General features: G+C 38.9%; 1 protein-coding gene across 1 annotated transcript; it reads left to right on the top strand.

The window, feature by feature from the left end:
- Positions 1-2,191: 2,191 nt before the first annotated feature.
- On the top strand, positions 2,192-11,517 carry LOC115225806 (MAP3K12-binding inhibitory protein 1). Its single transcript, XM_029796775.2, has 9 exons — positions 2,192-2,268; positions 2,767-2,883; positions 4,323-4,568; positions 6,193-6,289; positions 7,197-7,268; positions 8,304-8,489; positions 9,613-9,710; positions 10,147-10,227; positions 10,977-11,517. The coding sequence occupies exons 1-9, from the start codon at positions 2,215-2,217 to the stop codon at positions 11,055-11,057; spliced, it is 1,032 nt and encodes a 343-aa protein (XP_029652635.1). The 5' UTR covers positions 2,192-2,214; the 3' UTR covers positions 11,058-11,517.
- The last annotated feature ends 2,523 nt before the right edge of the window (positions 11,518-14,040 follow it).

The raw sequence follows: 14,040 nt of genomic DNA, 5'->3' as shown, positions 1-14,040 counted from the left end.
GAGAGCAGTGCATGCCATCAAAGTGACACTGGGGTAAAATATACGAAGCTTGGTATCCCCATCATGACTACCCGTCTGATAAGGGTACACCAGGCACATGCATCACAACCATATGTGTGCGACATGGTGATCTCATATCAAGATAAACAGCACATGACCTTGCAGGTAGAGCCAAGTTAGAATTTTCTTCAGGTTGAGTAACCCATCCCACTCAAAAGGTCCCTGAATAAGGGTTGTTTAAGGATGTTGAACGAAACACCCATGTTTCCAGAGGTGGATTATCCAAACCCCAAAGAATCCCTCTCAACACATGGCTACGATGCTCCCCCACTACTTCTGCTCGTGATCAGAGATGCACATATCATCAGCCACTAAGGGACATGCTCAACTGATTAAGATCAAACAACTGACAAGCAAATCTGTGGTATTGAGCAGAATATTTGCTGTAGCCCATCTTTTATACCAAGACATAACAATGTACATGATAACACTTCCAATCAGTTAAGATCAGAAGCCATGAGAGCCACTGCCTGGTACTGCTTCAGGGCATGGCCACTGCCTGGTACTGCATCAGGGCACTTATTATTATTATTATTATTATTATTATTATTATTATTATTATTATTATTATTAGACACATATTCAGGCCTTGTGCCTTTTGTAGAAAGGATTATTATTACTTATATGACCATGGACCATGTATAAGCAATTTATAACAAACTTCACCAGAAATATCAATATTCCACTTGATACTTTATATCAGACAAGACCAGACAAAAGACACACAAAAAAACAACAAAAAAACTAAAAAACACTAATATTTTATGATCTTTTGCTATTTTTGCTATATTCCTTAAATTTTGTTTTTATGTTCATTTTTAAAAACCAGTAAATCAAAACCATAATAAAGGCATTCAAACATTTTGGAATATAAATTTATTGTTTCAAGGAAGGAATAAAAAGAATTGCCTGATTAATGCCGATCTAGTTCTTGTTTTCTTTATATCTTTACCTCTGCCAAGGAAGTTGGTTTGTCTGTCCGTCTGTGTGCAAAATAACTCAAAAAGTTGTGATCAGTATTTGATGAAACTTGATAATGACACAAAGAACAAATGATGAAATTTTGGTAGTGATCCAAGAATTTGTATGGATTCTTGAAGGATTTGTATGTATGTATGTGTGTGTGTGTGTATGTGCATATGTGTGTGTGTGTGTGTGTGTGCGTCTCTGTGTTTGTATGTATGTATTTATGAATGTATATGTGCAGATTTACATGTTTTACTTTATGTATGTATTCTTATGCATATAGCTACATATCTAGACATGCTCATATATATTTAAATGATGAACTTCTGGAAAGTTTTACAGTTCCAGTGATGGATTGGATCTGTAGTCTTCGAATCAGCTTTCTCCTTTCTGGCTTTGAGAAGCCTAATTTCTGAAGACTGGTATTGAGGCAGTGTGTTACATATCCTAGGGCCCCAATAATTACAGGTACAAACCTGAACTTGTAATCTGGATAGAGTCACTGCAGATTTCTCAACAGTTCAGCATAAGTATTCTCTTTTTCACTAATCTTTTTCCGTGATCATTGTATTCCAATATCTGTCACTTTTCAATGATTAACAGATGTATATTTACAAAAAATTCTTATATGACATGCAGACTGACAATCTCTCGTCTCCGAACAAGACCAGACAATATCGATTTGCTAAAGTATTGCAGATATATGGTCCGTTCTGCAACGACATGATATCCTTGTTACATCTCCTTCACAATCCCTCCTTTGCATAAAGTGACAAGCGACTGTGGCTGTAAACCAACTCATTCCCAAATGGTATTTGAGGCTAGTAGCAGCAGTTGTTAAATCAGGCACCTCTTTTACACGTATTGAGTACACTGTTCCAGTTTTGACTGCATCTCTTCTGCTTCCAGCTGTTCCAGTGTTAACAAAGACAAACCAAGCTGATCTTTTTTACTGAAAGGTTGAGCCATTTGTCTAAGGAACCACTCTCTTTTGATACAGACACAATACAGGCTACGCTTTCAGGTTTTTTGGATAAAGCTTTCAGATATAATAACCCAATAAGTTTACCCTTAATTCCGTGAACTATTCACGGGTCCCGCGAGTGAAGAATAAAGAACAAGGACCACCAAGTCAGTATGAGTTGTCTTTCTTGGATCCGACAGAGTTAATTCCCTTGAATCGTCAAAATGGCTGAGCTTCAAAAACGTGTTTTTCACAAAATTCGCCGATTTCTTTCTTTTGTAAGTAAAACAAACCCTTGTCATTATTTGGGGAGTTAATAATCTTTAACGTAAACGTGCAAAGTGTAGCACATTCATTTTTTGATTGCTGTATTTCCAATTAAAACAGCAACAAATTAAGTTTATCAATTGACGTCGAAATTATTTTATAAAGATTCGAGAAATAATCGAAGATCGATCATCGAATAAAGTCTATAAATAATATCGTGTAAACATTGCGTTGATAAACCGTTTTGGATAGAAAAGACATCGAAGGTTGCCCCATGCCTGTCATGTCTGCAGGAGATGTGGGTTCGAGTCCTACCAACGGCCGTCAACTTTTTCGATCCCAAAGCGTTTTTCAACTTAATGTTTGTCTATTATCTCTTATTTGTTTCAGTCATTAGACTGCGGCCACAGTCTAATGACAGTCTGCGTACTTATATACGCTCATGTGTCTATAACAACATATATACACTTGTATAGACAAACTTATTAAGAAATATTTATCTGCTGCAGGTAATCAACGACCAGAAAGTGGCGACTGGCAGTCTCGACCATTGCCTACTCTCTGCTCCTGATATACCGAAGGAACTTTTTGTACCAGCATTGGACCATTTAGTAAACCAGTTAACTGTAAGTATCAACAGAAAAAAACTACCAGATTCTATCAAATTCTTTTGTCTCACTGCTGAGTTATGGAGATGTAAACAAACCAACACCAGATGTCAAGTGGTGGAGAGGGACTAACAGAAAGATACACGCACACACATACAGACACACACATATGTACATATACAGTATATACAGACATACAGATACATACACACACATTAACATAGATACACACACACATATATACACACACATACCCATCCTTATTCCTCTCCTTCCTCCTCTTCCTCCTCCTGCCTGGGTTCTTTCAGCTTTTAACTTGCTTTCTGTCATTGAACTGTGGCCATGCTACAGCACTGCCTCCAAGGGGTTTTTAATTAATAAAAATCACTACAGTAACTTATCCTTTAAGTGCGGCACTTATTCTGTCAGTCTCTTTTGCTGAACTGTTAAGTTACATGGACATAACCAAAGCAACACCAGTTGTCAAGTGTTGGTGAGGTGTGGGCAAACGCAGACGCCCACACGCATGCATACATTCATTTGCATACACACCACACACGCATAAGTATGGGGGAAGAAATGTGCTTAAGGGGTGCAAACCCAGGTCCAACCCAAGACATTGAAAGCTTTTACATTGCCCCCCTCCACCTCTCCAATTTTAGGGATGCAAACACACCCCTGTTCTTGAGCCTACACACACACACAGATATATATATTCTTTTACACATTTCAGTTATTTGACTGTGGCCATGTTGGAGCACAGCCTTAAAGGGTTTTAGTCAAACAAATCAACCCCAGGACTTATTCTTTGCAAGCCTTGTACTTATTCTATTGGTCTCTCTTGCTGAACCACTAAGTTACAGGGATATAAGCATACCAACATCTGTTAGGGAGACAAACACAGACTCAAAGACACATACACACACATATATACAACCTCGAACCCACAAGAGTAAACAAGAGAGACAGAAACAGGCAGAAACAAGGAAAATGCCCCTTGTATTTGAACACTATGCAAATATTCCTTTAAAAAAACTTTTCTTTTAATTTTTCCGAAATTTAAGAGTTTTCCATACTTACAGTTGAAAAAGTCTCAATGACTGAAACCGGTACTGAAATGTTTTTTATAAAATTATTTTCTACCTTGACTTGTTTTTCCATATATATATGTGTGTGATCATTAGCCCCTACAAGCAATTTTTTTCTCTCCTTGTTTCTTTTCTGTGTATCTTTCTGTCGAAGAGCGTAGGCTCGAAACGTAAAAGACTTGTTCTATTTCTATTCCTGAGCGCCATACTAATACAATTGTTTGTTTGTACTCCACCTGCCTTCGTCTTTTGTTTATTTTCGTAAACCTTCCCATTATATACATATATAATGGGCTTGTTCCACACACACACACACATAGATATATGCCACTAGTACCACTTCTGCTGTTGCTACTATTTGTTTTGCAGAAAATCAAAAGTGAATTAGAAACCCTAAAGTCTGACCCCCCGACTGAGATTGAAGAGATTCCGTCATCTGACAATGGTGATACATATACAGAGATACCCCAGGAAGCTGCACAGACAAACCAAGAAGCCACAATGCTTCCACAGTTTGCCTCCGGAGGTCAAAAGGTTGAGTTGGAGGTTGATTCTTCCATGAGAAAATCCTGCATTGATAAAAATTTAATCCAAATCACAGCAAATAAAGCTGAGGTAATATTTTTTATTTCAAGTTATAGCTTTGATTGTTGTTTAACCTTCCAGCATTCAGATTATTGTGTCAAATGTAATCCTTATTTAATCCCATTGTCTTGAATTAATTAAGCATTATCTTGTAGCTCTGAGAGTTCAATGATGTGAATGCTTATATTTAGAATGACATTGTAGGGTAAGTGCGAGAGGCAAGATCTGGCCAAATTGAACATAAAACAGGTAGAATATCTGAGCCAGATACGGATGGCTAAAGGGTTAATACTGAAAGCCTTTTACCTTTTACTTGTTGTTGCTGATTAGTCCCAGATCAACTCTGTTGAGCAGGTGTTCTAGTATTCTAGCAACACCCTGGAACTGCCTTATTCATTGTGTCCTGCCTTTATTTTCTTTTTTCTAAGATGATAAGGTAGGATCTGAGAAAGATTTGACTGTTATTTGTAGCAGGTCAAATGACTGCATAGAGCTTTGACTTTTAAGCATCCAGATTACCAAGCTGTGTTGTTTTCTTGAGCAAGACACTTTATTTCACATTGTCTCCCATTCACTCAGCTGTAGAAATGAGTTGCAATGCCACTGGTGCCATGCTGTATTGGCCCCTTTGCCTTTCCCTTGGGTAACATCAGTGGTATGGAGAAGGAAGGCTGGTATTCATGGGCAACTGCTGATCTTCCATAAACAATCTTGTCCGGACTTGTGCCTGAGAGGGTAACTTTCTAGGTGCATTCCCATGGTCATTCATGACCAAAAGGGATCTTTACCCTTTATATACATACATGTATATGTATGTATGTATGTAAGTCCGATTCCTTGACTGGGCTGTGTGTTCTTGAGCAAGGCACTTTATTTCATGTTGCTCCATTCCACTCAGCTGTAGAAATGAGTTGCAACATCACTGGTGCCAAGCTGTATCGGCCCCTTTGCCTTTCCTCTTGGACAAATTCGGTAGTGTGAAGATGGGAGGTTGGTATATATGGGCAACTGTTGTTCTTGCATAAAACAGCCTTGTCTGGACTTTGCCTCAGAGGGTAACTTTCTGGCTGGTCAATCATGATCGAAGGGGGTCTTTACCCTTTTAATCCACTTGAGTTATTTCCCTTGTTTCACTTTAGTATTTTTGAATTATGCAAATTAGACTGGCCATCAATCTTTGTCATTTATTTCATCATCATCCGCGTCATTTTCATTGTTTTAACATCCACATTTCCATGCTTGCATGGGTTTGATGCACTATATTGAGGCAGATTTTTCTACAGTTGGATGCTCTTCCTGTCACCAACCCTGACTTGTTTACAAAAGAGGTAATATTTCACTCTAGCGAGACCTGACATCGCACTATTATGGAAACGAACGACACTGCTTGTATGACAGGGACAATCATTTACAATTATCATGTACTACTGTCAAGACAAGGAGACACAAACCTGTCTCTTATCTGTATATGTATTTTCACTGTCTATCGGACGTTAAACAATGATGATGATGATGTCCGTCTCTATTTCTCTCTGTCTCTTCCTGTACTTGTTTGTTTCTCTCTCTTTCCTTCAGTATATATTACTCTCTCTCTCCCTCTCTCTCATTATATGTTCTCCTCTGAATACGTTTCACCCTGATTCTCTCCTTACAGATAGACAGGCGGATTGCTGCTTTCATTGAACAGAAAAGGTTGGACGTTGACGAGGAGAACAAACGGGAATTTTGCTCGGAATTCTTTCCTTATCACAGTAAACACATTGTTTTATCACCTCTCCCTTTTCCTCATACACTCTTTCATCTCTTACCTCAGCTCATTCTCTCTCTCTCTCTCTCCTCTCTCTCTCTCTCTCTCTTCTCTCTTTCTCATATTCTAACATGCATCTGTGCACACAGCTATGCTTATTGCAGTTGCTGCATATATAAGTGCAGGCATGGTTGTGTGGTAATAAGCTTGTTTCTCAACCACATAGTTCCAGGTTCAGTCCCACTGTGTGGCACCTTGGGCAAGTGTCTTCTACTATAGTCTCAGGCTGACCAAAGCTGTGAGAGTGTATTTGGTAGACGGAAACTGAAAGAAGCCCATCATATATATTTATATATATATATATATGTATATGTGTGTGTGTGTGTGTGTTTATATCTATGTGTGTGTGTGTTTGCCCACCACCACCACCACTTAACAACCAGTGTCAGTGTGTTTATGTTCCTGTAACTTAGTGGTTTGGCAAAAGAGACTGACTGAACAAGTAACAGGCTTAAAGGAATATGTACTGGGGACGATTTGCTTGACTAAAATTCTTCAAGGCCAAGTCCTAGCATGGCTGTCATCTAATGACTGAAACAAGGGAATGGTATAGGATGAAGATGTATGTATATACACACACACACACATTCATATTGGGTTCAATTTTTGGCACAAGGCCAGCAAGTTTGGGGAGGGGATTAGGTCAGTTAACATCGACCCCAGTGTGCAACTGGTACTTATTTTATAAAACCCAGAAGAATGAAAGACAAAGTTGATCTGGTCAGAATTTGAACTCAGAGCATAAAGATGGACGAAATGCCACTGAGCATCTTTACCCTTAGCATGCTAATGATTTCGCTCACCACTTTAGGCCCACACTCATATTAATAGATGAACATTGCATATTTCAGTGGAGAAAGAACACTGTGCTAGAACAGGGGCTGTGTTTGTCCCCCGGTTTGGAACCAGGAGTCATGTTACTGGTAAGTGCCAACCTTCTATCTCTGTATCTTTCATCTTTCCTTAAAAATCTCGCCTGTCCCCACCTTTCCTTGTAGCCCTTATAAAACTATAACCCCTTTGCAAAAGCCTTTGGTATTTAGTTCTTCTTCCTCACACTTTCTGGCCTTGTCCTAATCTCATGAAATCTCTGTTCCCTTATTCTACTTGTTATAGCTTTGAAATATTACCACATGTGATCATGTGACCGTAAGAATAATAAATGAGCAGTAATTGTAATCAGCCAGTGTGTCTAATTAGTGGCAAAGATGACTTGCAAAATATTCTCTCTCTCTCTCTCTTTCTGTATGTTTGTGTGGGAGGGGCTCTGAAAGGGGTCTCAGGGAGTAGCATCCCTGCCTTCCTGAGCTAGTTTTCTAACCGCATTTCTTAAAGATTTGTGGTAAAGGTCTTGGTCTCGGGACCACTTATGTCTAGAAACTGAATTTGGGGGTAAGCAAGGGCATGTTCCCCATAGAAAATCCAGCCCCCAAAAGGCCTTTTGATAGCAAAAGAGAATGGGCACCAGCCAGTCCAAAGGTTGGGGTGGGCTGCACCTGCCTACCTCGGTTGCTATGGCATTGAGGTAGATCCAGTTATACCCTTTATCAGGGACAAGACCTGGATTTAAAACACTGGATGATGATGATGATGATATATATATATAACTCATCAGACTGCAACCCCCATTGATTATTATGTGTGGGGCGCAGTTGAGTGAGAGACCAACAAAACTTCTTGTAACAACAAAGATGAACTGAAGGCAAGGATTATAGCAGCATTCACCAAGTTAAACAAGGAAACCATCCAGAAGAGTTTCAGGAGATTCTGAAGTCATCTGGAGGTTGTGGTTGAAGCCAATGGCAATTTTATTGAATGAATTTACTCTTTAGTATTTCAAGATATTTTTCTGTAATACACACACACACACATAGAATGTGGAATGGGTAAGTAAATATGTCCTCTACCAAACCCTGTTTCCTTTTGTCCTTTAAATGTATTTGCTTTCTCATTGACAGTGTCTCGTATAGAAAACATCAATGGCCCACAGCTGCACATCCCCAGCAGTGTCCCTTCCTTTTCGTTGTTCTCCAAAATTAAACAGGAAACAGAGAACCCAGTTGCAGTGAAACAGGAACCAAGCAACTTGTTTTCAGGAGTTGAAGAACGAGTCTCCAACATGGCATCTCACCTCCACATAGAATGTAAATAGCACAACTTTAATGTCTCACTTTGTTATGTGTATGCATTTATACACACACACACACACACACACAATCGTCAGCATAGCTGATATGTATCAAGTGTTCATACCTTCATACCACTTTGTTTTCTGTTGTGGCTAAGTAGCAAACACATGCTAGCTTCATTCCTTGCAAGCTTACGCATGTCCTCACCAGTCACAGCCATGTGTCAGTGCCATGTAGCATGGCTGTTCACACACATGCATCATACAGTCTATCTTTTACTCTGAGCGAGAGGTCCTTTATCACTAGCAGAAATAAGAACTCTCTGAACTTAGCCCAGGCTATTCTTATTCTAGCAGTTACACTTTCAGTGCACCCTCCCCTGCTACTGACTTGGTCACCTAAGGTAATGGAAGCTATCAACTACTTGTAGTTTTTCTCCCTGCAATGTGACAGAAGCTGTTCTCTGCACATTTTCAGTGTTTATTGCTCCTGAACATTTACCACAAACAAAAACTATCTTCCCAGTTAGCCTTCCTTTGATATTGCTGCACCTATTTTAATAGAAACACAGCAACAAAAGATTTAATTTGCTTTGTGATTATTTTAGAAATGCTTCAAGTTTATTTCAATATGTATTGACATAATTTTAAACTGTAAAAAGGTGTAGAGTAGGATATTGTGTGAGTGGCACACCTGTAACATCATCATCATTATTGTTTAACACCTGTTTTCCATGATGGCATGGGTTGGACAGTTTGACAGGGGTTGGCAAGGCTGGAGAGCTGCACCAGGCTCCAATTGTCTATTTTGGCAAGGTTTCTATGGCTGGATGCCTTTCCTAATGCCAACCCCTTTACTTGGAACTGGCACAGGGGATTAATACTTGTCATTGGCACGGGTACTTTTTAAGTGACCTCAGCTTGGCTGCTTTTTACAGGGCACTGGGATGGGTGCTTTGTATGTGGCACCGGTGTGTGGGTGCTTTTCACATGGCACTGAGACTGGTCCTTTATCCCGGGGTACTTTTGTCTTGTATGCATCTCCCTGCAGAGTGTGTTATTGTGTGTTCACCATGTATTTGTATATAACATAATGATTGAGCTTTTCTTGACTTTGTCTTTGGTTGAAATTCCTGCAGATGACTCCAAGAAATCCCAAGTCTTTGACACGTTGAAACAACTGGAAAAAAGGATTCTGTTTCTGGAAAGTCTCTCACCTGAGTATTTTGAATTTCACGTGAGTATATTGGTTATTGTAGTAGTAGTAGTAGTGGTGGTTACGGTGGTGGTGGTAGTAGCAGTGGTAGTGGGGGTGGGGTTGTATTAGTGTTAGTTATAGTAAGCTAGTAATGTGATGTGGCAGTATTAAGCATATGTCTTGTTCTGTAGATATTATGGTATTGGTTACAGTAGGTGGGGTTGGGGTGATGTGGTGTTAGCAATCTGGCTTTTTTTTCTTTTGTTTCAAGAACTACTTGTATTTGGGAAATACTTATTCTGAATTTCAAGGTTTTTTTTATGTTAAATTCTGAGAACCTAGCTTCTGTAAGAATTAACTTTTGAAAAAAACATTTAGAATTTTAATGGCATTTTGGCTGGTCTTTATAGATTCTGATTCTACTTTGGTTAGATGTGTGTCTGGGTATCTGAACATCTTTTCTTCCTCCCTGCAGAATCAGTTGGCTCCTGAGAGGAAACGGAAACAATTTGGGAGCAGCAGTGGTGCCAGTAGAAGTGAAAACCACTCCAATCAGGTAACAACTCTTCCTTCTCCTCTCTCTGACAATTTCCACAGAAGGTGCAACGGTACAGCTTTACCTTTTGCTTGTTTCGGTCATTAGACTGCAGCCATGCTGGAGCACTGCTTTGAAAAGTTTAGTCAAATAGATTGACCCCCATCTTGAGGCTGTGGTTGAAACTGGCTGAAGGCAGCTACTTTGAGTAAACCATTATATCCCTGCCATAAAAATCCAGTTGATATTTTGTAATTTTTTAAAATACTTTTATTTTTTGATGGGATATGGTTTTCTTTTCCTTTTATAGTTTGAAAACTGTCAAGTTTTGCCTGAACATCCTGTACACACACACACACACAACAAGCTTCTTTCAGTTTCTCTCTACCAAATCCACTCACAAGGCTTTGGTCAGCCTGGGGCTATAGTGGAAGACACTTGCCTGAGGTGCCATGCTGTGGGACTGAACCCAAAACCATGCGGTTGGGAAGCAAGCTTCTTACCACACAGCCACGTATAATGAATTTTACTTAAAACACTGCAAACTTTTTTACTAACACACACACACACACACACACACGATGGACATTTTCAGTTTCTGTCTACTAAATACACTGACAAGACTTTGATTAACCTGGGATTTTAGAAGACCCTTACCCAAAGTGGCATGCAGAGGGACTGAACCTGCAACCCTGGGAAGCAAGCTTCTCAACTTCTCAGCCCCATTAACTTCATTATTTAATAATTTGATATTTTGTTGTCTTTTCTAGGATTTGAGTATGTGGGAAATAAACCATCGGATGAAAGCCCTGCGGGAGTCATTGAAGCAGAAACGGATGAGAACTATGTAGGACGTCACCTGTTGCAGCATCATGGCCTCTGCATCATCATTGCCTCCACTCACCCACAGCATTGGACACCTCTGCCTTCAACATTACTTTCATTATCACCATCATCATCATCATCTCTATATTTTATGGGTGCATCACATCATCACCATCATCACTACCACCACCACCACCATCAATCACCATCAGTCATCATTAACCTCTTAACATAAACCTCTTAACTTTCAATTTCCATGCAAAAATATCATATTTAAAAAAATTTATTTTGAATTTATATAAAAGGAAGAATCAATCCACAAATTATTTTGGATCAGTTCTGATTTATTATGAAGTTACTGACACCTCAACTTGCATGGAATTTTCATCCCAAATTATTTCAGCTTTTTTTTTTTAGAGCAAAAAAAAAGAATAACGAAATAACTGAAATTACCAAGAAATCTTTTTACGATGCATATTTTGAAAACAAGAGGCAACACAAAGGCCAACATCACAGTCAGGACAGAGGGGTCTGCTTTCTCTCCGAATCCTCTTTTCAGCTGAATCCCTTTTTCAACTGCAGACAGCACAAACTTTTGATGGACTCTTCTTCTTCTCAGTTGAAGGAAAGATATCTGGGAAATATCCTTCTGTAAGACGAGGCTTTCTTTCCAGGGTGTCCTGGCGTGGAACGTGTTATGCTTGGCTGGTTTTATTGCTGGATCTTCTCAGTTACTTGAGTCCTAAAGTGCAAAGATCTTTTGCTCCCTCCGGACATCTTGTACAGATTATAAGCATTCAATAAGGCTAGATCAATGATTTGGGAAAACATTATTCTTATAATATCTTTTTCTTCTCTTCCTTGGAATTGGATAACCAGCCAAGTGCTGGTTGGCTCTATCTGCGCCTCCCATCGTATTCTTATAACCCATCACTGCTTCAAGCTTCTTTACAGTTTCCTCTTTTCTCTGCTTCAATCATCTCTGCATCATGGAATGGTAATGTATATTTTCATTCAAATATATATTTACTAGACATCTCTGAATGAAAATATACAGGATATGTTAAGAGGTTGACAATAGCAAAAACATTTGACTTTGTAGAAAAATAAAGATATGACTGTTTCATCTTGGCATCTGTAAAATAGATTTTAAAAGTCTCACTTTTTTCTTATTTGTTTTATTTTTTACTTGCTTAAAAGCCGCACTCTGTGCAGACTTTTAAGCCAGCTCCTGTGGAGGGTTAATTGGGCAAAACAAAACAGAGCTAAAAAGCATGACTATAACACATCTATAATGACTTATAGGCCTCAGGGGATGTTTGATCAGAGGTTAATAAGGACGGATGGGAATTAATGTGGTCTTGGGTTCAGTTCTACTGTGTGGCACCTTTGGCAAGTGTCATCTGCTGTAGACCCATGGCCTAGGTTGACCAAGGCCTTTTCAGTGTATTTTGTAGACAGAAATTCAAAGAAGCTTGTTCTATCTATCTACCTGTCTGTCTATCTGTCTACACTTACATATATGTATGTATATGTGTATATACATACATATATATATATATACATATATATATACATATATATATATATATATATATATTATATATATATATATATATTATATATATATACATACATATATATATATATCCCTCTCTCTCTTTCGGAGAGGCACTGAGCACCTACACACACACATACACACACGGCAGTAACTTCCGCCTACCGAATTCAATCACAAAGCTCCGGTCGGCTCGGGGCTATAGTGGAAGACACCTACCCAAAGTGCCACGCAGTGATAGGGAGATGTACTTGCATAGCAAGTGATTTGATCTGAGATTGTGTGCTGAAACGAAAACAATTGCAGCGTGGAAGGTGTTTATAAGCCATTTAAGAAACACACAAAAGCCGTTCGATTCACTTCAACATTTAAGTTTAAATTGTCAAAACATTTTCGTCACTTTAAGGCCGCGACCTCTGCACTGACAAAAATAATGATGCAGCACGGATTTTTGTCAGTGCAGAGGTCACAGTCTTAAAGCTAGGAAAATATTTTGACAATTTAAACTTAAATGTTGAAGTAAATCGAACGGCTTTTGTGTGTTTCTTAAATGGCTTATAAACACCTTCCATGCTGCAATATATATATATATATATATATATATATATTATATATGGGGGTAGGCATGGCTGTATAGTAAGAAGCTAGCTTCTTAACCACGTGGTTCCAGGTTCAGTTCCACTGCATGGCACCTTCGACAAGAGTCTTTTGTTATAGCCTCGGGCTGATCAAAGCCTTGTGAGTGGATTTAATAGATAGAAACTGAAAGAAGCCCATTGTATGTGTATTCATATATATATATATATATATCTTTATATATGTGTGTGTGTGGATTCATTTGACTAAAAATGCTTTAAGGTGGTATCCCAGCATGGCCACAGTCTAATGACTGAAACAAATAAAAGGTAAAAAGAAAATGAAGTTTAATTAGCTGAAATGAAAGACTTGTTTCACCTGGAAATCACCTGAGAACCACCTGGGAATCACCTGTTGTTGCACAACACTCAAACCAAACCTGATGCGCTATGAAGGAATGATGCTGGGATTTATAAATAGCATTACAGATCTCCTCACCAGATGGCACTGCTAAGTAAACGTGTATTGACGTGTGATTGGCTGGGAAATAATTACACCAACAAAGTATAGATGAGGAAAATACAAGTGGGATGTTGAATACACAGACACACACACGCATACATGTGTACAGGTGTTGATACATACACACACACACGCATACATGTGTACAGGTGTTGATACATACACACACACACGCATACATGTGTACAGGTGTTGATACATACACACACACACGCATACATGTGTACAGGTGTTGATACATACACACACACACGCATACATGTGTACAGGTGTTGATACATACACACACACATTCAAACTGAAACATAGGTAGCCATACATACACATGCATACATATGTATACTTACACATGT

The sequence above is a fragment of the Octopus sinensis genome, linkage group LG28 (genome assembly GCF_006345805.1).
Source record: "Octopus sinensis linkage group LG28, ASM634580v1, whole genome shotgun sequence".
NCBI classification, from domain to species: domain Eukaryota; kingdom Metazoa; phylum Mollusca; class Cephalopoda; order Octopoda; family Octopodidae; genus Octopus; species Octopus sinensis.
This window is presented reverse-complemented; position numbering and strand designations above follow the sequence as displayed.